General features: G+C 62.7%; 2 protein-coding genes across 3 annotated transcripts in view; one reads left to right on the top strand and one right to left on the bottom strand.

The window, feature by feature from the left end:
* The window catches only part of CERK (ceramide kinase), a 36634-nt gene extending 30582 nt beyond the window's left edge, over positions 1-6052 (top strand). The window contains exons 11-14 of the mRNA XM_068971564.1: positions 195-271; positions 966-1171; positions 1868-2079; positions 4083-6052. Coding sequence (XP_068827665.1) covers positions 195-271; positions 966-1171; positions 1868-2079; positions 4083-4155 — 568 coding nt within the window. The 3' untranslated portion in view covers positions 4156-6052. The remainder of the gene's footprint in view (positions 1-194; positions 272-965; positions 1172-1867; positions 2080-4082) is intronic.
* A 2943-nt stretch (positions 6053-8995) lies between these two features.
* The window catches only part of GRAMD4 (GRAM domain containing 4), a 36672-nt gene continuing 23302 nt past the window's right edge, over positions 8996-22365 (bottom strand). For both annotated transcript variants that reach the window (XM_068970420.1, XM_068970418.1), the window contains exons 5-18: positions 21161-21293; positions 20760-20785; positions 20140-20231; positions 19192-19283; positions 17934-17982; positions 16718-16789; positions 16410-16453; positions 16230-16339; positions 14399-14553; positions 12761-12905; positions 12114-12207; positions 11388-11472; positions 11049-11117; positions 8996-10923 (exon numbers count right to left, since the gene is read on the bottom strand). In XM_068970420.1, coding sequence (XP_068826521.1) covers positions 10819-10923; positions 11049-11117; positions 11388-11472; positions 12114-12207; positions 12761-12905; positions 14399-14553; positions 16230-16339; positions 16410-16453; positions 16718-16789; positions 17934-17982; positions 19192-19283; positions 20140-20231; positions 20760-20785; positions 21161-21293 — 1271 coding nt within the window. In that variant the 3' untranslated portion in view covers positions 8996-10818. The remainder of the gene's footprint in view (positions 10924-11048; positions 11118-11387; positions 11473-12113; positions 12208-12760; positions 12906-14398; positions 14554-16229; positions 16340-16409; positions 16454-16717; positions 16790-17933; positions 17983-19191; positions 19284-20139; positions 20232-20759; positions 20786-21160; positions 21294-22365) is intronic.

Below are 22365 nucleotides of genomic sequence, written 5' to 3'. Positions count from 1 at the left end.
GTAACTTCCTTAAGTTTCCGAGAAGGATATGTTGCCTGTGTAATTTCTAAGAGTGGATCTGATTTTGAGAGCTCAAATTAACGTGCAAGGGAAATATTTCTAAGTGACGCCTCCGAGGCTGCCCTCCTGCTGCGCGGGAGGGGCTGACGGGCCCTGTTGTGCGCGGCACCGACCAGGCGCTGTTGCTGCTACAGGTGCCCCGTGTGCAGACAGAGCAGGCAGCAGCTGGAGGAGGAGCAGCAGCGGTCGCTGTACGGCCTGGACGGCACGGGTAAGCTGTCCGGGCCCGGCGGCCCCTCCCCCCTCTCTGTGGGGCACCCGCTCCTCGGCTCCTCCAGGCCAGGCGCCCTTGGCCTTTGCCGGACCTTGGGGAAGAGCAGATTTTGTGGAAGGGCCCCTCTCGCTGTGTCCCTCTGAGTTACCCTGCGCCTGTCTCCAGAATGCTCTGGAACTGGGGGTTCAGCGAGTGGCCTCACTGAGGCCTTAGATGAAAGTCATGGGCTATTTGAGGATGCCGAAATTTGTTTCATGTCATTTCCATACATCACACAATACTTTCCTCATTTGATTTTTTTTTTTCCTGCATCCATTTAAAAATGTAAAACTCAGTCTTAACAGGCCACACACACTCAGGTGGCAGGCCAGATCTGGCGACCCCTGCCCTAGATGGTGGTCCTAGAGCCCCCCACCCCAACCCTGGGGAGGACTGCCTCTCGCGAGGTGACTGCGGGCGGGCTGTCTCTGTGCTGATGCCGAGGGGTAGGGAGCCCACCCCCGCCTGCCGGCTCCCAATTTAACATGGCATGAGACAGTTGGATGGCATCACCGGCTCGATGGACATGAGTTTGAGCAAGCTCCGGGAGTTGGTGATGGACGGGGAGGCCTGGCATGCTGCGCGGTCCATGGGGTCGCAGAGAGTCGGACACGACTGAGCAGCTGAACTGTGATGCTTCCTCCTACTTCAGAGGAGGTGGAGGAGTGGAAGGTCCTCTGCGGGCAGTTCCTGGCCATCAACGCCGCCAACATGTCCTGCGCTTGTCCCCGGAGCCCCCAGGGCCTCTCCCCGGCCGCCCACCTCGGGGACGGCTCCTCCGACCTCATCCTCATCCGGAAGTGCTCCCGGTTCAACTTCCTGCGCTTTCTGGTCAGGCACACCAACCAGGGCGATCAGGTAAGGGCCATCCGGCCTCCACGCCACCTGCACCAGCACGTCCTCCGCCTGGGCGGCCCCGCGGGGGATCGCTGTGCGTGCGAGGTAGGCTCCTCCGCCTGCCTTCCGCCCGCTGTGAACTCTCAGTCACGCTTCCTCCTCATAAAGCCTCGCTTATGAAGCCCTGACTCTGGGCGCCAGGCGACGCGAGTGTCTCCGTGCGCTCCCCTGTGTTTCTCTTCCTGTTTGCAGACAGGACAGGCTGATGCAGTGCGGTTTTCTGTTGCCCTTGCAGGCCACTTAGAGCACGGTCTTCGGGCTGAGGCCCTTAGTCACTGCCGTGCGTGTAGTGACGCGGGGTTGGGGGGGATCCCGAGTCTAACACTATCCAGACAGTTGGAACTCTTGATCCGTCTCGGATTGTAGTACAGTTCATGGCTGTTCAGTTTTTTCTAAGATCTGGTCCAACGGTGTTTTCACGTTGCTTTTAAAGTACCGCTTGTTAAAAAGGTAAAAAACGGTACAAGTCGCTGCTCGGGAACGACGGGATTCTTCAATAAGTGTCACGCAGCGTGGATGAGACCGGTTTTAAGTGTGGTGGTGACCATTTCTCGTGTCCCCACGTTGTGGGGGGCCCGCTGGGAGGCCCCCGACGGTGGTCATGCCCCCAGCACAGCGCCGCTGAGAGCGCGTTCCTGTCTGGCTGTCTCTCGCTAGTTCGACTTCACCTTCGTGGAAGTCTATCGCGTCAAGAAGTTCCAGTTTGTGTCGAAGCCCGCAGAAGACGAGGACAGCAGCGTGCTGGGCCGCGGGAAGAAGCGGCTGGGACAGCTGTGCAGCGAGCACCCTACCTCCTGCTGCTGCCGCGCCTCCAGCAGCAGCTGGAACTGCGACGGGGAGGTGCTCAGCAGCCCAGCCATCGAGGTCAGGTGAGCAGACGCAGCACCCCCCGCCTGGCATGTGGCAGCCCGCCGCGCCCGGGCGTGCCCGGGAGACACCCTTGTGCCAGTGTTGGGAGGACGCTGGGGGTGGGAGCCCCTCGTCTGACTTTCTCTGCCACGCCCCGCACTGTTGTTCCCTCTTGTCTCCTAACGACTTAAAGTAACAAACTCCCTTTGTGGGCGCTTTCGGAGCCCTGGGTCCACTGACACCATCAGGACGTGCTCCAGCCCGAGGAGCCCACGGCTGAGCTAAGGCCCAGGTGCCAGGCCTGCCCCTCCAGCCCCAAATCCGTTAGGCCTGTTGTTTGGACTTGGGGATCTGCAGTCTGGTTATATGTGTTACAGATCCAGGTGAGATGTTATGTGTTACAGAACCAGGTGAGATGTTAAGCGCCAAGAAAGGTTTTTTCCCCATGGAAGGACACAGTCAAACGCGTTCTTTTTTTTTAAACAAAAGGGCTGTTGATGGAGGTGTGGGTGTAAGCGTGCTAAGTTACTTTAGTTGTGTCCTACTTTTTGTGACCCCATGGACTCTGGCCTGCCCGGCTCCTCTGTCCATGGGGGAGTCTCCAGGCAAGAACATTGGAGTGGGTTGCGATTTCCTCCTCCAGGGGATCCTTCCCACCCAGGGATCGAACCTGTATCTCTTAAGTCTCCTGCATTGGCAGGCAGGTTCTTTACCATTAGCACCACCTGGGAAGCCCCTAACAGATTGAGGGGAACTGTTTAATTCTAGGAGGATTCTTTCTATCCTGTTACAAACGTCTAGGATCTTGAGAGAAAAGTGAACGTGAAAGTGTTAGTCGCTTAGTCGTGTCCGACTCTTGGCGACACCTTGGACTGCAGCCCGCCAGGCTCCTCTGTCCATGGCATTTCCCAGGCAAGAACACTGGAGTGGGTTGCCATTTCCTTCTCCAGGGGATCTTCCCGGAAGAACTTGGGTCTTCTGCACTGCAGGCAGATTCCTTACTGTCTGGGCCACCAGGGACGCCTACTTTAAGCAAACCAAACTGGACCCTCGTTGACCATAGTGAGTGGGTTACGTGAGGAAGGTGCCCACGAGCAGGCACGAGCCCCACCCCTGCAGCCCGGAAGGACAGCTGGGGGCACAGCTTCTGCGTTTCGACATGCTGCGCGTCCTCGCCTGTAACCCCACTGTAGATGGCTTCTCAGGCAACCAGCCACTGACCCCAGCCGGGCCTCTCTACCCTTGGCGTCCAAGCAAAGCCACGGGCAGGAGCAGGCTCTCCAGCCTCCCCGAGCCCCAGCCTGCTCGTCCCTGCTCTTGCAGCCAGGGCGCAGCCAGTGTGGCAGTGACCTCACGCCTTGCATCTCAGGGCAGGAGGGCTCCAAGGTCCCAAGAAAACCCGTCCTGCGGTCCTGTGTGCAGGGCTCCGCCTTCGGTAGGCTCACCTCACAAGTTCAGGAAATGCAAGCATTTTTAATGCCGGCTCAGGCACGGTCGACAGTTAGGAAAGGTTCTCTCGCGAAATAGAGCCCGTGCATCTTGACAGAGACTGCGGTGCCTGGAGCACCTGGAGCAGCGCGTCACTTCGGGGGGTTTTATGCCGCAGCGTCGCTGAGGCGCCTGTGACGTCATTCATGACGTGGGGAGGAGGCCCTGCCGGGGTGGGGGTGGGCCCAGGAGCCCCTGCAGACCTCCAAGCCCCAGGCTCACATGCTGTGCTTGCGGTGGAAGGTGGGGCCCCTCACCTCCCACACTGCGTCTCCTGGCGCTCAGAGTGCTCCTCGTGGGACCCACCCTGTGGCCCCGTCGGCTGGGTTCTGATGAGCGGACCTGGCGGGGGGGGGGACGGGGGCTGGCCCGTGGGGCTGTCCCTCTGCTCGCCGGTGGGTCTGCGCAGTCCTGGGTTTCCGCTTGGCCGTCACCACCCTCTCTCAGGGGTGTCAGCACATTTCCTGGAGCCCCTGACCCGCCCCCCCCTCCGGGCCCGGGGTCGGGGTCTCAGTGTGGCCCTCTGTCTCCGCAGGGTCCACTGCCAGCTGGTCCGGCTCTTCGCACGAGGAATCGAAGAAAGCCCCAAGCAGGAGTCCCGCGGCTAAGCGCCAGCCGTGGGAACCGTGTCTTAGACAATGACAACAGACCAATTATGTTGCGATACATTCAAATTTAGAAATTTATTTTTGATAGTTGAATATTGATTTTAGAAAAAATAACGTTTTTGTCAGCAATTTTCGTGGACGAATTTGGTATTTTTGGTTCTGTGTGCATCTGTGGGCTGCATCTCATCTCTCTCAGCCCCTGCAGGTGGCCCATGCCGGCTGGGGAGCCAGCCCCTTAGATTGCAGCCGCGCGGATGGCCCGCCCGTGGCTCCAACGCAGCAACTCAGGGGCGGCGCGTCCGTGGGGCCCCTGGGCTGCTCGGCAGGACCTGCCCTGCGGCGCTGGTGGTCAGCGCCTGCTGAGTAGCGGTTTGCTTTGTAGCACTTGGCTCTTCCCTCGCAATTAGAGCAGCACGTCTGGGCCCTTCCTGTCTCCCGCATCTACAAGGCAACGATGTCCTAGTCTGCCTAGGGGCATCTGCAAGGCAACATCCTCGTCTGCCTCCGGGGCAGCCTGGTCCAGCGAGCGGGAGGGACTCCCCAGGTTGCACTCCCGTCACAGCAGCGCTTCTAGACAATCCGGCGGGAGGACAGGTCAGGAGCCTCGGAAACCGGCCGCTCGTGGTGCCCTGGCGAGTGTCTCAGCGCTTAGACGCCCCGAGCGCTCTCCCCATGGCGGGGGCTGCCGTGCCTGGGCTTGGTGGCCCGGGCTCGGTGGGGAGACGGGAAGCAGCCCATGAACTTCAGACCAAGAGCCCCACTGTCCCGGGGCGCCCTTCCCGCAGCCCCGGGTCTGTACACGTGATCCAGGTCCATGCCTTTGTTGTCTACACACTTCTTTCCATATATTTATTGCAAGGTTCGTCCTGTAAACCGGAAGAGCATGAACAGTGTCCTCGCTGGCCGTGTTTTCATTTGTGTGCTGTGCAAGTGCGGGCCCCACCCCGGGCCGGGGGGCGCCTGGCCCGGCCCGGTTTCATGTTTGTGCTTCTCTGGGTGGACAGCGCATCTGCAGCAGCTTCATCTGAGGCCTAAGAGGGTGCCGCCCCCGCCTGGACTTGCGAAAAGGGAGCTCGACTGTTACAGGAGGCGGCCTGAGGGCCGCCGGCCACCATACAGGGTCCGGCGGTCACCCTCGCGTCTAACAGATGTCTTTCATTCTCAGAACTCGTACGTGTGGCACGTCCTGTCTCATTCCCACCCAGGGCAGCTTCGACGGGTTTTTCAGGAGACCGTGTTCCTAAAGGGTCCCCAAGAGGGTCTCCACAGTCTTGACTGTCCCTGGGAAACGTCAATCGCCAGTCTGCCCCCAAACCCACTGCTGTTTCTAGAAAAAGAGTCTAGGCCAAGAGTAAGCATGTTCTGTTCAAGAAGGAGCCCCCCACCCCACCCCTGTAATGCCACGTGGCTCCCCAGTGGCCTTGGCCATGTTCACCAACCGCTTGCTGACCTTCAAAACCGCAGATTCTGGAACTGTCCCTGGGGGTCCTGTGACTGTCTGAGCCCCCACCCCCACCCCCACCCCAGGAGCTGCGGACGACCCCACCCCGGGACCAGAGGACCTTTCCGACCTTCCCACGAGCCAGGACTCTGGTGGAGCCTAAACTCCAGGATTTTAAGGAAAAATCGGAACTGATGGCTGGACAGGGAGGCCCCGGGGTTGCTGAGAAGCGCTGGCCCAGTTGTGACCCTGTGCTTGGTGGTGCCGCGGTTCCCCTCTTCCTGGTCATGCAGAGGCCAGGGCGGCCGGTGTGCCAGGCCCTCGGCGCCAGCTGACTCTGCCCTCACGGCGGCCCCGCAGAACTGGGGTGGCAACAGAAAGTGGCTTAACTTCCTTTCTAATCTTGCTGGCTTCAAGGTTAGAAAACAGTGAATTTGCTCCAATATGTTTGAGAAAACAAATAAAAGTTGTTACTTTGGGCAGAATGTGGCCCTTTTTTTTTCTCTTACAAATTCCTGTTGTCTTTCAAAGCAGAGTATTTTTGTGTGTGTGTGAAACACATATAATTTAAATAAAATGAGCAATGGTGAGCCTACTGCCCATGCCAAGGAATTGATCTTCACCTCCAGGCTCCTCCCCGTGTGCCCTTGGGGACCGAGCCTCCCCTGCCCCCACGGAGGAGGGAACTATGGTTTTAAAGCTGGAGCGAATCGCGTGCTTCACCCTCGTGAGGGGATCAGAACACAGCTCCCCACGTGGTCCACTTGGGCACGAGGGGGTTCTGAGCAGATGACAGTGAGGCGGCAGCTGATGCAGACAGAGCTGCCTGCCCCTCCCATGTCTGCCTGGAGGGACACGCCTTGCTGATTGTGAGGTGAGCCCCCTGATCCTCCAGGGCTGCCCGTGTCCCTGGAGACAGAGTCAGCACCGAGCTGACAAACCAACCTGAGTAATAAAACCACCCTTCTGTTCCCGTTAGCCAGCCCCTGTGGCTCAGCTGGTGAAGAATCTGTCCATAATGCAGGAGACCTGGGTTCAATCCCTGGGATGGGAAGATCCCCTGGAGAAAGGGAAGGCTCCCCACTCCAGTATTCTGATCCGGAGAATCCCAGGGACCGTATAGTCCATGGAGTCGCAAAGAGGCGGACACGACCAAGCAACTTCCAAGCAACCTTCACTCTGTTCCATTAGTCCCCCGCAGATAAAATCCCTCAGTGCGTTTACCCAAGAAGCCCAAGCTCCCTTTTCTTTATCTTGTCATTTCTTGACATATTTATTGCCTTTTATTAAAACGGCATATAAAACCCTGAGTCTGACCGCCTCTTTGGGTCAGACTCTTTCTACAAAGGCCTCCAGGAACAAAAAAATACGTAAATATTAGCACTAAATAAAAACTCTATGCCTTCTCTCCTAACTTGCCTTTTGTTGATTTAACTTGCAGACCCCAGGAACTGAACCTAAGAGGGCAGAGAAAGGCTTCTTCCCTCCCCTATGTGTTCACATCCTCAGACAGTGTGTTCAGTCTTGCAGGGTTTGCTCCTTACATAAAGTGATCGTACGGTGTCATTTTCTGGAGCTTGTTTCATTTAGAGGGTGTTAAGTCGTTTCAAAAGCAGACATTACTTTGCCGACTAAGGTCCGTCTAGTCAAGGCTATGGTTTTTCCAGTATGGATGTGAGAGTTGGACTGTGAAGAAGGCTGAGCGCCGAAGAATGGATGCTTTTGAACTGTGGTGTTGGAGAAGACTCTTGAGAGTCCCTTGGACTGCAAGGAGATCCAACCAGTCCATTCTGAAGGAGATCAGCCCTGGGATTTCTTTGGAAGGACTGATGCTAAAGCTGAAGCTCCAGAACTTTGGCCACTTCATGCAAAGAGTTGACTCACTGGAAAAGACCCTGATGCTGGGAAGGATTGGGGGCAGGAGGAGAAGGGGACGACCCAGGATGAGATGGCTGGATGGCATCACGGACTCGATGGACGTGAGTCTGAGTGAACTCCTGGAGTTGGTGATGGACAGGGAGGCCTGGCGTGCTGCGATTCATGGGGTCGCAAAGAGTCAGACACGAGTGAGCGACTAAACTGAACTGACTGAACTGAAGACATTTTCATCATGAAATGAAATTTTCCAGTCTATTAACATTGCATATGTTTTCATTTACGTCAGTCCTCATTCATCTTTTAATAGAGCTTTATAATTTTTCCACATCTCTCAATTTTATTCGGATTTGTTCTTAAAAACAGCGTTATTGTGAGGCTACTCTCCTTTAAGTACAAGCGCAGTTGTTTTTTATGAATGGGATTACATCCAGAAAGCTTGCCTCATTTATCTGCAGGCCTGGGGACTGTCTGTAGACACAGATACTGGAATGTCTGTCTTCCTTTACGACCTTGGTGGGATGCCAGCCCTTGACAGTGGAGGACGCTGGGTCCACAAGAGGAAGGGGCTGGGCTTCCTGTCCCAGTGGTTTCGGGGCAGATCTCAGCCAGCCAGACACTAGGGTCTCCCTCGGATCACGGACCACAGCTGCCGGTCCCCGACACCCCTGCCGTCTTCAGGGTCCCTCACATCTCACTCGAGTCTCTGTTTCAGCAAATAACTTTGGAATCAGCTCTGCCAATTGGTTACCGTGGGGAGAACCGGACCAGACCCAGTTCTTGGTCCACCATGAGCGCCCCCTTTGGTCAGTGTGTGGCCTCCTTACTTACGTGTCCATCAGTCGTAAAATCCACTCCCCAAATGCCATGCTGTAAACAGCACCACCCGTGGAGAGAGCCCCAATTCAAGAACAAAAACGTTCATTTCATCCGCTCTGTGCTCCCGTCTCCCCCTTCTGTCCCCAGACCCCCTGCCCTGCACCACACGGCCCCAGTGGTTGCAGAAGCCAGCCAGGTTCCTGCGTCTGTGTCCAGTGGCAGCGAGTGGACCCGCAGAACCACACGTGCTACCGAGGACCCCTCTGGCCAGGGCCCCTCCGCCTCCCACCTCTCAGCCTCGGGGCAGGGGCTACAAGCAGCACCCAGCCCCAGAGATGCCCACGGCCCCCCGGGAGGCCAGGCCTGAGCTCCCCCCACCTCCAGGGTGTGTGCCAGCCCCTGGACACCCCTCCCCGCCGGCCACCACTCATCACTGGCTTCCTTCTTCTGGACGCCGGCCTCTGCCTCCCTGCTCCCAGCCTGTCTGTGTGCACAGCCCCCCTGCCCTGCCCCCACGGCTCACTCCCGGGGGGCCCACCTCACCCCTCGGCCTTGACGCCAAAACCCCACTGCCCTCCAGTGCTCCTGGCCACGGGACCCTGCCAAGAAAGCCACCCCACACCCTCCCCTACTGTGAGCACAACACGTTCCAGGTTTATTTAAATAAAAATTTATAATTTATACAAGACTTTTTTCTTTAAACAAGGTTTTCTTTAAAAAAAAGAAATGTTACAGGAGAATTTTTTTTCAATTAGTTCTTCATACAGTACAATCCTTTTGTTGAACAAAAGCTACACTGGTAACGAGCTTTTACAGAGTGAAAACAGACTCAAGCTTCAGACATAAAAAATGTTAACATTCAATCTAGTTCCGCGATTAGTCGCAGAAATTAAACGTCTGCCCAGATTTACACGATTCAGTAAAAACAACACAGGCTCTCACCGACAGGGCGTCTCCCGGGCCTGCGCCCTTCCCGGTGGAGGCCCCGGGCTTCCAGGCAGGGCCCGCCTCGGCTCCTGGCGGCCGCCTGCAGCACATGGTCAGTTTTCATCTCCCTTTCTCCTTGGAAGGGACTCAAACCGAGCCACGCGGCTGAAGACAGCAAGTCCGCTCCCCGCAGGGCCCCCGCCCCGGGCTTGGGGGCACACGCTGAGCACACAGTGGCCCCGGCAACACCCTCAGGTGTCGCCCCCGCAGTCGTCCTGGACCCAGTCCAGGGCCCACCTTGCCTGCCTCGGGCCCGGAGGGGGTCCCCACTGGCTGTGGACCCTCACCCAGCCCCTGAGACTCAGTCCACCTGCGCTGACCAGGGTCCAAAGCCCAGGCTGAGGGTGGGCTCCGCCTAAGTCTGTTCAAGGTCGACCTGCAGAATCACAAGATCCCAGCGCCAGGGGGACGAGGAGCCAGGCTGGCCCCGCACGTACAGTCCGGACCAGGGCATGTGCTTTGGGAGCTGGTGGGGGAGGCTCCCCGTGGGGGCGGGGGACCCCTCTGGGGGTGTGACCTGAGCAAGGCCACCATGTCACTCACCCAACCAGCAAATTAGGAGCAAAGGTAAAAATCACATCTGAAAAATGATACAAAAATAAGAAAAACAGCTTGCTCTCTGTAAAAAATATAATCTTCTGTTTCTTCAAAAAACAATCCCAGTGACACCCGGGGATGCGGGACAAGCTGAGGGCCGGCGGGGCCCATGGTTGGAAGTGTGCTCAGCGGCTCGGCGTGTCCATCCCCGAGGCCTCGGGCCAGTCCCGACGCCTTGCTGGCTTCTGATGCCAGGCCTGCGAGGACCCCACTCCCCTCCGCCTGGGGGCGCACGGGTGCGGGCCGGCCTCTGGGCTCTGCTCTGTGCTGCTGCCAACGCCAGGCAGGCTCAGCACCTCTCACAACCCGCCTTGGGGGGCCTGGGGCGCCCCCGTCCTTCCTGCTCCAGCCCAGGAGCCCCTCAGCCAGCTGGCCCTGCAGCCTGGAAGCTGGCACGAGCCCCGAAGCCTGGAGCCCCCAAGCGGCTGTCGTCCTCGGCCTCTCCGCATCCCCCCGAGGCTGATCTCGGGCCCCCGAGCGGCTGGCCGGCATCGTGCTCCCAACACACGCGCGGGGGCCTCTTTGAAGGGCCGGCCCGTTCACGGAGGCTGGCAGGGGCCCCCCTCACGCGTCGCGGGCGTCCCTCTCCATGGGGAGGCCCTGCGTGCTCCTCCTATGGCTTTGGTGCAGAAGAGCCGCTGGCACCTGGGACCGGGCTGGGCGGCCTCTGCCCCGCGGGGACCAAGGGGGCCCGGCCATGCCTGGCGGCGGAGCCCGTATGTCATCGTCCTTCCCGGTGGCCCCGCATCCACGGGACGAGCCCTCAAGAGCCCCGACCCCTGCATGAAGGGGTCTACAAAACGCAGGGTCAACACAATGGAAATCACACATCCAGGGGGATTATTGCAAAAGATCATGAGGATGTCCGATTTTTTTTTCCCACTACCAAACTGTTAAGAGAAAAGAAAAAGAAAACCTCCCAGCGGCGTCCAGGGGAGTCAGCACTAGCTGTCGCTGCCGGCGGCGGCTGCGGACGTGATCTTCATGTACTGGCTGAAGATGGTCTCGAACGCCTCGTCTCTGTGTACCATGGCGCCGAACACCAGCGGCTGGCGGGAGGGAGCAAACAGGCGCAGGTGGGAGTCCACACGGGCCAGGGCCAGCGGGACCAGGCCACGCGGGCAGACCCCACCCCCAGCCCACCCCACCCCGGGGCCCCGGCCAGCACCTTTACCTTCTGGGTCGACGGCGTGGACACGGCAATCCCCATGCCCGACCCCGGCAGGACAGAGAGGACCTTGTACTGAAAGCAGGCAGCAGGCGCGTCACCCTGGGGCTCTCCTGGGGTCAGCGCCAACCTCCCCGCACCCCAGGACCTTCTCCTCCACGGAGCCCCGGACGGCAAGACCCCCACGGGCCCGGGCCTCGCCAGCCAGAGAACGCGGATGGATCGCGTGCCTGCGCAGACGCCGCCCAGGAGCACAGCCCGACGGTCCACACGGCCCCGCGCTTCGCTCTGACCGACCCCGCTCCCAGGGTGGCCCCCCGCTCCTGAGATGGGCGTGGCACCCACCTTCTGGATGTCCGTGATGTCCACCAGTTTGATGACTTTGTTCCTCTTGGAAGAGCCGGACTTGGAGCTTTCAAAGCACAGGTAACTACGGGGGGGTCGGGGAGTGGACAGAGCCCGGCACGTGAACCAGGAGGCCCACGCCAGCAGCTGACCCGCAGCCCGGACACGGGGCCCCCATCACTGGCCGAGACACGCCGGCTTCCTACAAACGGTTTCGCTTTTACAGAGTCCTATGGCTTCTTGAGTCTGAAGCCCAGTGCTCCCACCGAACCCCACTCAACGGTTCCGCAATGAGCCCCGCGGGGCGCCCTATGGGAGATGTGTGCACCCGAGGCCCAGTGGGGTCTGCCGGGCCAGAAGCTCCAGCAAGCGGGAAGGGAGGGAGGCGTGATCCTCGGCGGAGTGTGGGGGACGAGGTGGTCAGGGGGCCCCCCAGGCTGAGACCAGGGCCTCCTCCCCAACCCCCATCCCCGCAGGGCAGCTGGGCCACCTCGTCCCAAATGGAGATGAACAAGGAGCCTGCCGGCCCAGGCCAGGGAGGGGGTTCCTGCCGAATGACGAGCACGGCACACCAGGGCACCCCGGGTTATGGCATGCCGGACTCCAGGGCCTGGGCCCAGTGGCTCTGGGCGGCTCTGGGCAGGTGCTGGACCGGGAGGATGCCTGCTCAGACCCCGGCCGCCCCCGGGGCCGTGCCCACCTGCGCCCCGCCCACGGCTCACTCACTTCTCCGTCACATACAGGACCCCGTTTCTGATGTAGTCAGTCGGCATCTTCCGGTCCCGGTTTATCAAGCAGCACCGCCAGCCGTTCTCACACACTAACGGGGACAAAGCCGGACAGGACTTGGTCGAGACGTTCCCCCGGAGACGCGCGCCCCGGACTCACGCTGGGAGCGTCAATGCTGGCTTCTCGGAACGTCCGAGGCTCGCGCTCCACCATCAGAGAAACCCGCGGGGTTGGGAGTGGCGGGGGCTGAAGCTGTGGGAAATGGGCGCCCCTTCCCAGTGAGTGGGCAGGGGCGTGAAGGCAAAGCCTGGTTTAAACGGGTCAAACTGGGCCACGGCTCTCAGAGCACACAGGTCAAGGGCCAGGTCAGGAGGAAGAAGGCTCGGGAGAAGCTCAAGGCTGAAGCTTTGTAAAGGTCTTCTGCCAGCCGAGGTCACACACGACAGAGGCCACAACGTCTAAGCCGCCCTGCCCATGCCTGCTTGCCTTTCTGCTGCCAGACCGCCCGCCGCAGATGCGCCTGGCCGCTCCAACCTCTGGCCCAGGGGGCCCTCCCCCAGCCCCAACGCCCGTCCCTGCCTTTGGGTCCCAGCACCGGGGCAGGTGAGCTGCCGGGCCTGGCCACGGGCTCAGCACACACATACCCGCCAGCGGACGCTCATTCTCCGTCAGGTTGAAGATCTCGTGGAAGTTGCCCTTCTTGGCGCCATGCAGGCGGCCAGCGTCCTCGTCCCTGCTCAGGCCAGCAGGTGCGCTGGACACACAGCTCCTGGAGGAAGCCGTCTGCAGCTGCGGAGGCCCAGGCGCCGGTGAGCGCCACCCGCCGAGGTGGGTGCACACGGTCGTCCCCCACCCCGGGCCCAGCTGCACACGCGGCCAAGGGGAGAGGCAGGCACACCCAGGCGTGGGTGCACCCCGCAGGAGGGCCCCTGGGGGACCCGGTCCTCCTTGCCCCACGAGCCCCCCCCCCTGCGCAGAGCAGCCTGGCCGCGAGGGGCCCCTTCTCACAACGCCCCATCCCAGCCACTGAGCCAAGCCCGAGCCAGCTCGCGCGGTCAGTGTGGGGCTGGCCAGTGCTCAGCCCTGGGGCAGCTCACAGCCACGCTGCGGACACCAGGCCAGCCGAGGCCCCGGCCACTGACTACTCAGACAGTCAACCACAGCCACGCACAGCCCCCCACACCAGGCCGGCCGAAGCCCCGGCCACCGAGAGCAACATCAGTCAGTCAACCACGGCCACGCACGGCCCCAGGGTGGGAGGGGCGTCCACATGGACGCCGCACCTTGTCGAGTCCCGACAGCCGGCCTTCCGGAAGGGACAATACACACGGGACCACGACAGAAGGAGGGGCAGGGGCCGTGTGACACAACGTCACGACCACCTGCTGAGTGAGCCGTGTGCTGAAACACACAGGCCGTGGGACGCCCAGCAGGGTCACCCTCCATCCCAGGAAGCCCGCCTCCCAGCTCTCTGGTTAAGACGCTTAGGGAGCCTGCTTAAGGTGGGCCCTCACCCCTTGGGTCCACTTGGGTCTGTGTGACCAGAGCCCACCCACGGCTTCAGTGAGGTGTGTGCTGCACACCTGGCCTGTGAGTTCAGGCCCCCAACAAGCCTCGCGGTCCCAGAATCCAGGAAGCCTGGCCTGTGCTTGACCCAGGGCTTTCCTCCCACAGACAGAGACATCAAGGCATCACTGGACACCAAAACACAAGGCTGAAACCTGAGGTACCTCTTCCAGGAAGCCCTCGTACACCTCCACCGGAGCCCTGCTGAGCCCAGCACCTCCCCACTAGTCTGAGACACCAAGAAAGCCAGCAAGGCCAGCGTGCCCTCCACGTCCTGGCTCTGGACGCAGCACCCGACGCCCACACAACCTTCCACCAGCCTGTGAGCACCGGATGTGCCGTCTCAGCCTCGCTGCCCGAGCCTCCGAGCCAGCGAGCAGGGACCAGGCCCTCCCGGGACTCCAGCTTCCAGCACCCTGAACCCTCCTGCCTGGGGCCTGGGGCCCACCTGGCGGGGCAGGGCCTGCTCCCCAGCCAGTCTGGATGGGCAGGGGTCCTTCAGGTGGTGGGGACCTCCGCCAACAGCCGTCCCCTGCCCAGGGCTGTCTGGCCCTGGGACAGTCACCCTGGACCTTTGGGACAGTGGAGCCGGTCACGGGGAATCTGCCCCACGGCTGTTTCATTTCCAGGTTCCCCGAGATCAGCGCCTCCCCGGGAGCGGGTGCGAGGCACAGCGGGGCGGGCAGGCAGGCCTCCCCAGCTGGCACACGGCCTACCCTGCGCGACACGGCGGTGCTGGAGCGCTCCTTGAGCTGGGGGTCCGTGGGGAGGCTCTTCCAAATGATGTAAGGAGTGTCGTACTTGGCTCGCAGCCTCGGGCAGCGTTTGAAGATAAAATCGATAAGGAAAAACTTGATTCCGGCGTAGAGGCCTGGGGGTCAAATGAGGTCCCATCTCAGCAAGACCCTGAGCCCCACCCGAGCGGCCAGCATGCAGTCCCCGCCCTGCCTGGGGGCCCCAGTGCTCCCTGGAGGGCCTCCCGGGGCCCAAATGCGGGATGGTGGCCCTGGGAGGGGGATACACAGGGCAAGGAAGGGACCCCAGCTGAGAGGGAGGCCTCTGCTGGGTACCGTTATCTCAAGCCTAGAGATGACTCAGGCCAAACGATAAACTGTCCCTAAAAGGAGCCAACCAAACAGAACCATGAGTCACCGTCCTCCGAGGGGACGTGAGCAGGACTTTGGGGGACCCGTCCCCAGCCTGCCTGCCCCCGCTCACGCGCCAAGGACAGGCCCAACACCAGCTCCAGGCAGAGCACGCCTGGGCCAGGAGAGCCCAGCCTGCGGCCGGGCCTGGGGGTTGCACCTGGGGAGGGGGTGTGACTTCCCGGGGTGGGGGTGCGGGCCTGAGCTAAGCGGGTGGGTCACTTCAGGACCCTGACCTCGGCTCTGGGGCAGTCTCTCCACACCTGTGCCCCCCTCCCTCTCCAGCTACAACCCCCACACCGGGCGCTCAGCATCTGCACCCACCAGGAACTTCAGGGACAACCCCAACCATCAGAGCCCCCAGCCCACAGCTCCACACCCGACTCAGCCCATCATGCCAGGACCCACAGGCCTCCGCGTTCCCCACCAAGCCCCCTCCCAGCCTCCGAGGGGCCTCTCTGGGTACCGCTGTGGCCCTGCCAGGCCACTGCCCGGTCCCCCCCATCTCCCATCTCCCTGCCACCCTGGACTCCAAGCGCAGCCTTGTTCTCTTGGGAACTCAACCTACGACCATGCGGTTTGAAATGCGGGCAGGGGCCGGTCCTGCACTCTGCACACCTCCCCACCCAGGATTAAACGCTAATGCCCCCCACCACTGCCCCTCCCACCTCCCTGGAGGTACTGAACAGCCCACCTGGCCCCTCAGCGAGAAACTGACCCCTGCTCCACCCCAGCCCACCCTTGCAAACCCTGACAGCTATGCTTTGCAAACCCGCCTAGACCTGAGCACACCCCAGACTCACTTCACCCCAGCCCAGGGACGTCCTTGATGCACCCAAAACACACCTCATTACTGCGCCCCCTCCAGCCCCAGCTCAAGTCCCTACACCCTACCCAGGACCTGAGGCTGCCTGTCCACAGCCCCACCCCTACGCTGGCTCCCACGCGAGTCTCGCCTGCCCCCATCACACTCCTGTACCCTTCGACCTGTTGCCCTGACCCTGGGAGCCCAGGAGCGCTCACAGAGAACCATGGCAGACACCCAAGTCCCATGGCCCTGGGGTCCACCAGCCTTGCCTGCCCGGGCAGCAGAGGACAGGCTGGATTCGAGACACCGAAATCTCAGATCCCTCTAGGCTGGGTGGACTCCTTGTCTCCCGAATGCAAAGGTTCTGATGGAAAGCGACTGGGGGAGGGGTGGAGGGAGGCGAGGGCGTGAGCTGCCCGCCCGAGGGCCGCGGGGGGGTCGGGGGTGGGGGGCGCGGCCTAGGGGCACAGGTGGGCGTCGGGGGGATCGCATCCTGGGGGCACAGGTGGGGGTCGGGGGGTGGGGGGCACATCCTGGGGGGCAGGGCCCCGGCTCCCGCACGGGTCAGAGGGCCGGATGCCAGCAGCTCCTTACCCAGGGCCAGCCCCACCAGGCGGAAGGGGAAGAAGCAGGAGGCGAGGAAGGCGGCCCACAGCGCCACGTACAGCTTCTGGGTGGTCTCGGGCTGGACCCACATGAACAGGCTGGAGGGAGAGGGCAGGCTCAGAGCAGGCGGGCGGACCCTGGTGGGGCGGGCCCTGGGGCACGACTTACTTCTTGATCTTTTCCAGGATGTCTGCCATCTTGCCGAAGAGGTTCTGTGTGAAAACGGAGCTGCAGTCAAGCAGAGACGCCGGGGCCGCACGGCGACGCTGCAGACGGCCAGAGGCACCACGGGGCCCCACGCTCCTGCCCAGCTGTGCCCAGGCCCAAGCCCGGCGACGGGGAACACCCCGCTCAAGACAGGGGCCAGGCTCCATGCCCTCCTAGGAGCTTGCCCGGGGCGCCGGTCAGGAGGGGCTCCTCCCACTGGGGCGCTGGAGTTCCGGGGGCCCCCCACCCCCAAGTCCAGCAGCAGGTACCTGGGCTTTCTGGGCGACGTCCAGCACAAGCTGGAACTTCTCAGACACGGTCAGGTCTTCCTTCGGAGGCTCCTTCAGTCAAAGGAGAAAGAGAATTTCCACTGAAATTTAACAGTTCAGAGAAGTTACCGACATTAAACAGGACGAGGCCTCCCAGCCCGGGGACCGGGGTCTCTGCCGCCCAGACAGAGGGACGGGCGTCCCTGGGGGGCCCAGCCCGAGGGGGCAGCACGGGCAGCCGTTCCTGCTGACGCCCCCGTGGAGCCCGAGAGACGACGAGTAGCCCCCCACCCAACTGCTGCCCAAACAGGCTGCCTTCAGAGGGGCACCTGTCACCACAGAGGCCCCGGTCCGGCCCCGACTTCACAGGCGCAGGGACCAAGGCCCCACCGGGAATGCCTGACCTCGTCCAGCTGGCCTGAGCTCACTCAGCAAGAACCTCCCAAGGACTTCTGGGTGCCAGGGTCAAAGGGCGCGGGCCCACCTCCCCTGACGTGCCCCCCACCTGCCCCATCTAAGGGGCCCTGCAGACCCACCGTGTCCTGCACCCTGCCCTGGTCCGTGCTCAACCCCCAGGGGCTGCTCAAACACCCCGCGACGCCCGTCGAGGCACCGCGGCTTCCCCCCGGCCCATGCCCGGCAGTTCTGCCCCTCAGGCCAGGGTCCCCTGAGGAGCAGGTGGGCAAACTGTCTGCAAGACGCCAGAGGGCAAGCACGCGCGCGTCTGCAGGCCTGACGTCTGTCACGGCTGCTGCAGCCCCAGGAGAGTCATAGCGTAAATGAGTGGGCGTGACAGAAACCAACAAAACCATTTACAAGAGCAAGCGATGGGCCACGGGGAGCTCTGCTGACCCTGCTCTGCACGTCCACTGCTCCAGCCCACTGACCGTCCACCTCCCTCCTCGGGACTGTGGGGAGCGGCTCCTGGGGCCCCCCTTGCTGCCTCCCCTCCAAGTCACGTCCCAGCTGAGGCAGGGCAGGCCAGGCCAAGCCAGGGTGACCTGCTTCCCACGCAGCCAACCCCAGGCCAGGGAGGGGCGCTCAGGGCGTCAGCCGGGGAGGGCCTCAGGTGGGGGTGGCCGGCCGTCCCCTCTCTGACCGCTCCCCGCCGGGCAGGGCTCCCTGCCGGCACCCACGCAGCCAGCCCTGGGGCCTCAGGGCACCTGCACCCTCCCACACAGCCTGACCCCGTGAAGGAGCCCCTCCCGGGACTTACCACCACTTCGGACACTTCAGGCACGATGCTCCACTGTATCCTCCAGCCCCTGGCGAACGGAAGACAACGCACCCTTACCAGAGCATCGTCTGCGGGCAGTGGGTACCCAGGGACGACGTCGCGTCACCAGCCCTGTGCGCCCAGCCGGGAAGCATCCCCTGAAGTGCTGGCCGTGGGGACAGGAGCCTCCGAAACACCCGGCCATCTGCCCAGACCCACCAGGCTCCTCCTGGGCTCAAGAGCAGACAACCTGGGCCGCCCCCACCAACCCTGCCCTGGGAGCCCTCCTGGGCGGGGGACACGTGCAGGAGCACCCAGAGGGGAGGGGCCTCCCAGGATAAGTCGGGCGACAGCGGCAAGGGCTTCGGGAGCCATGCCAGTCTGGGCAAGGAGAACCCTTTCGTAAGCAATTAAAGGTTTGCTTTTTCACCAAGAAGCATTTTCCAGTGAAGCAACTTAGGCAAGCACAGAGAAGCACCTAGAAACACATGGGTGAGCTTCTGAACGGCTGAGAAAAACACGGGAGGCGGCGCCTACTCAGGCCTGACATGGAACTGGGTTTCATTCACTCTTTGGGGCGACCTCAGGGCCACACAGACCCACGCAGGCCGGCTTCCAACGTGGGCCCCCACCTCAGCCTCGAGAGGGAAGGGGGCGCTCAGAGGGCGGGCAGGCCCTGGGCTCGAGGGTCGCTCAGTCCCGGCGCCTCTGCGGCGTGAGCTGGGACCCTGAGGACACAGCCTCTGCAGCCCCATCGACCCCTGCACTGGGATGTCACTGCTTGGGGTGGGGGGTACTTTCCTGCCTAAACGCGGTGCAATCAGAGGAGGGGCCAGAGTCACCCCAAAGCTGTAGCCCACTGGCCGCCCACAGCAAAGAGCTGCTGGGGTTTGGTTATTACTCTGCCAGCAAACCCTCCTCCAGGAGTCCAGGGACCGCAGAGAATGTGTGTGAATGTGAGTCACTCAGTCGTGTCCCACTCTTTGTGACCACATGGACTGTGGCCCACCAGGCTCCTCCATCCATGGGATTCTCCAGGCAAGAACGCTGGAGTGGGTTGTCATGCCCTCCTCCAGGGGATCTTCCTGACCCAGAGATCCAACCCTGGTCCCCCGCGTTGGAGATAGATTCTTTACTATCTAAGTCACCAGGAAAGCTAAAACAAGCTCCCAAAATGCCAGCGTGCGACACAGGGCCAGCTGCACACGTGAGGCGGGAGACGGGGCAGCCTTGCACACGAGACCCCCCACACACCTACCTGGCTATGAGGTAATTGAGGGACAGCCTCAGAATCGCAAGGAACAAGAACATGGGGATGGCCCAGCCGTGCCACACGGCGTTCATGTACACCTGCGGGTGCGGGAGGGGAAGACGGGGGCAGCCAGGTGACCGGCCAGGCTCCTCCCCCAGCCCACCTGGAAAGCCGGCCACGGGTTCAGCCCGAGACCCCTTCCCAAGGAAACTGCCGTGGGGGTGTTTACAGGCAGCCCACGGGCCAGTCCCTGTCCCTGGCTGCTCCCAACAGCACCTCGCTAGTCCTGCCGGCCCCATAGAGCTGCCCGGCACAGCACGCTGGGTCCCCTGGGAAACCCTGGGGCAGGGTGCATGCCCCCAACCAAGGGGAGGACAGCTACCATACCCTCAGGGAGCACAGCCCCCACCCCGCGGGAGCACAGCCCCCACCCCTCGGGGAGCACAGCCCCCACCCCTCGGGGAGCACAGCCCCCACCCCTCGGGGAGCACAGCCCCCACCCCGCGGGAGCACAGTCCCCACCAATCAGGGAGCACACCCCCCCCACCCCATGGGGAACACAGCCCCCACCCCTCGGGGAGCACATCCCCCACCCCGCGGGAGCACAGCCCCCACCCCGCGGGAGCACAGTCCCCACCAATCAGGGAGCACACCCCCCCACCCCATGGGGAACACAGCCCCCACCCCTCGGGGAGCATACTCCCCACTCCAAGGGGAGCACACCCCACCCTGAGGGGAGCACAGCCCCCATCCATCAGGGAGCACACCCCCAACCCCTCAGGGAGCACACCCCTGCACTCCACAGGGAGCACATCACCCACTCCATGGGGAGCACAACCCCCACTCCGGAGGGAGCACAGGCTCCACTCTGTGGGGAGCACATCACCCATTCCATGGGGAGCACATCACCCATTCCATGGGGAGCACACCCCTCACTCCACAGGGAGCACTCACGGTGAAGGCGATGGCAGATGTGTAGATGGAGTACCAGTCAGATAAGGCAGAGAGGTTCTTCACAAAGCTGGTGACGGGCTTGGCGCCGCGCTCTGGGGACAAATCAGACCACACGGTCAGGCCAGCACTCACCCAGCCCTCGGACACACCTGGTGGTCTGGCTGCTGCACCAGCTGGAGGCAGGGGATGGGGGGCGCGGAGGGAAGGGGGCAACAAAAGGAGCCGGGTGAACCGCAGCCGTCACGGCCCTGGTGGCCTGACCCCGGCTGCTCGGCAGTGTTCCTCTCCTCTGCCCTGGCCGTGTGTGGACGGGGTTTTGCTCCCACACCGCAGGCCCTGACAAGCATCTGGGGGAAGCACCACGTTTCGCTGGGGGTCCCAGGCCTGGAGGAAAACCCTGCTTCCGGCCCTGGGCCAGGGGCAGACAGACAGACAGACGGGGTGGGCCTGGGACATACCTCCCACGGCCTGAGGAAGGGGGCAGGGAAGTCTTGAAAACTGTTCTTGCGGAAGAAGCCCAGCCCAGTGCTGGGGTGGCCCCGCCCCACACGCAGCCCAGCCCCGACAGCGCACGCAGCAGAGCCAAGCGGGTACTTACTAAGTCCACGCTGGGTACTTACTGAGCCTCCTCATGTTCTCAGTCAGCCTGAGAGGGACGGAGGGGAGGGGTGAGTGCCAGCACCCAGGCCCCGGCCCCACGGTGCTCCACGGGTGCTGGGGGAGACCCTGGGATACAGGAGCCACAGGCCAGGCCCCCGGGGGGCGGGCCCCATGCGGGCCCCATTTCCCACCCCAGCACCCCCAACCCCAGCCTCAGCCAGGCCTGGCCTGCAGGCACGTGCCCACTATCCCCACATGGGGCCTGTCACAAGCCCGAGCATGGCCACAGGGATTGGGGAACACAGCTGCGTGGCCGCCCCAGGGAGGACCTTCCCTCCGGCACGGCTGTGAGCCGGGCGCCGGGGGGCCCTGGGTGGTCCAGCTGTACCCCGCCGCCCCGAGACCTCCGCCAGGACCCTACCTCCGGGCACTGAGGGGCTCCTCTGTCTCCACGGCGCTCTCCTCAGGCTGGAACCGGAAGTCCTCCACGTACTCCCCGAACTTCTCATAGAACCACTTCTGGACCCGGGGGCACAGCCCCTGGCTCCGCCGTTCTGCAGCATGGTGGCAAGTCTCAGTGAGGGGCTCGCAGAGAACTGGGGAGGGGGGTTCGGTGGGGGGGTGCTCCCAGTGGGGCTGCGGGGGGCAGGTCCATGGCAGAACCAGGAGGGGCTCCGCGGACACTGGGGGTCCCCCGCGTTCCACACACCGACCCCCAGCTTGTTGGAGGCTGTCCCCAGGGCAGGCGCCATCCAGGCAGGCGCTCAGCCCACTGAGGGGGCTGTGCTGACCTCCCCCCAGCCTGTACTGGCCACACTGGTTTGTCTGGGAAGGGGCCAGGTGGGAACTCGCCCCTGGACACCCCGAGCCTGAGGACCAGCCAGTGAGGGCGCTGCTCTGGAATGGGAGGGGGCAGCCCAGAGAGCAAAGTGGTCTCCACCTTCGGAAAGCCACCCCATCAGAGAAAACCAGCTGAAATCCGGGGATGAGTCTGTCCCTTCAGGGGGCGGGGCGTGGAGTGGCCTGCAGGGGGCGCCATCCCCCCACAGTCAGAGGGGGGCGCAGGGAGCGCAGGCGGCCTCGTGTCAGCTCGAAGGGACCGAGGCCTGGGGCTGACCCAAGGACAGCGCAGGGGCCACCAGACCACGGCCATCAGCGTGGACCTCGGCTTAAGGGTGGGCTCTGGGGGCAGGGGGCCTGGGGACCCCTGGGGGGCATGGAAAGACTCCCCCTGCGCAAATGTGCGGGCAGCACAGCGGGGGGTCCCGTAGGGAAGGGGTCTCCCATGCTCCTGGCCTAGAACCTGGGCTTCTGGCCATGAACCATGAGGACCCAGGGGACTATGACCCACTGGACACCCAGCCAGCCTGGCAGCACGCCCAGCACCAACACCCTGGGGAAGGGGCAGCTCCCTCTCTGGAAGGCAGGCACAGGGGCCCTGCACAGGGCAGGAGAGGGGCCGGGCCCACTCTGGTCCCCGAACTCAGCCCCCACCCGGAGGCCACCTGAGAGGCCTCCCCTCTCGGATGGCAGTCTCCGCATTTTTACCCCGCAGAGGGCTCAACTGAGGGGTGGCTCTCTGAGCCCAGGCACGGCTTCCCATCAACGGTCAGCCTGCGAGGGTCC

The sequence above is a fragment of the Capricornis sumatraensis genome, chromosome 4, assembly GCF_032405125.1.
Source record: "Capricornis sumatraensis isolate serow.1 chromosome 4, serow.2, whole genome shotgun sequence".
NCBI classification, from domain to species: domain Eukaryota; kingdom Metazoa; phylum Chordata; class Mammalia; order Artiodactyla; family Bovidae; genus Capricornis; species Capricornis sumatraensis.
The sequence above is the reverse complement of the archived record's forward strand: the minus strand, read 5'-3'. Positions and strand labels throughout refer to the sequence as shown.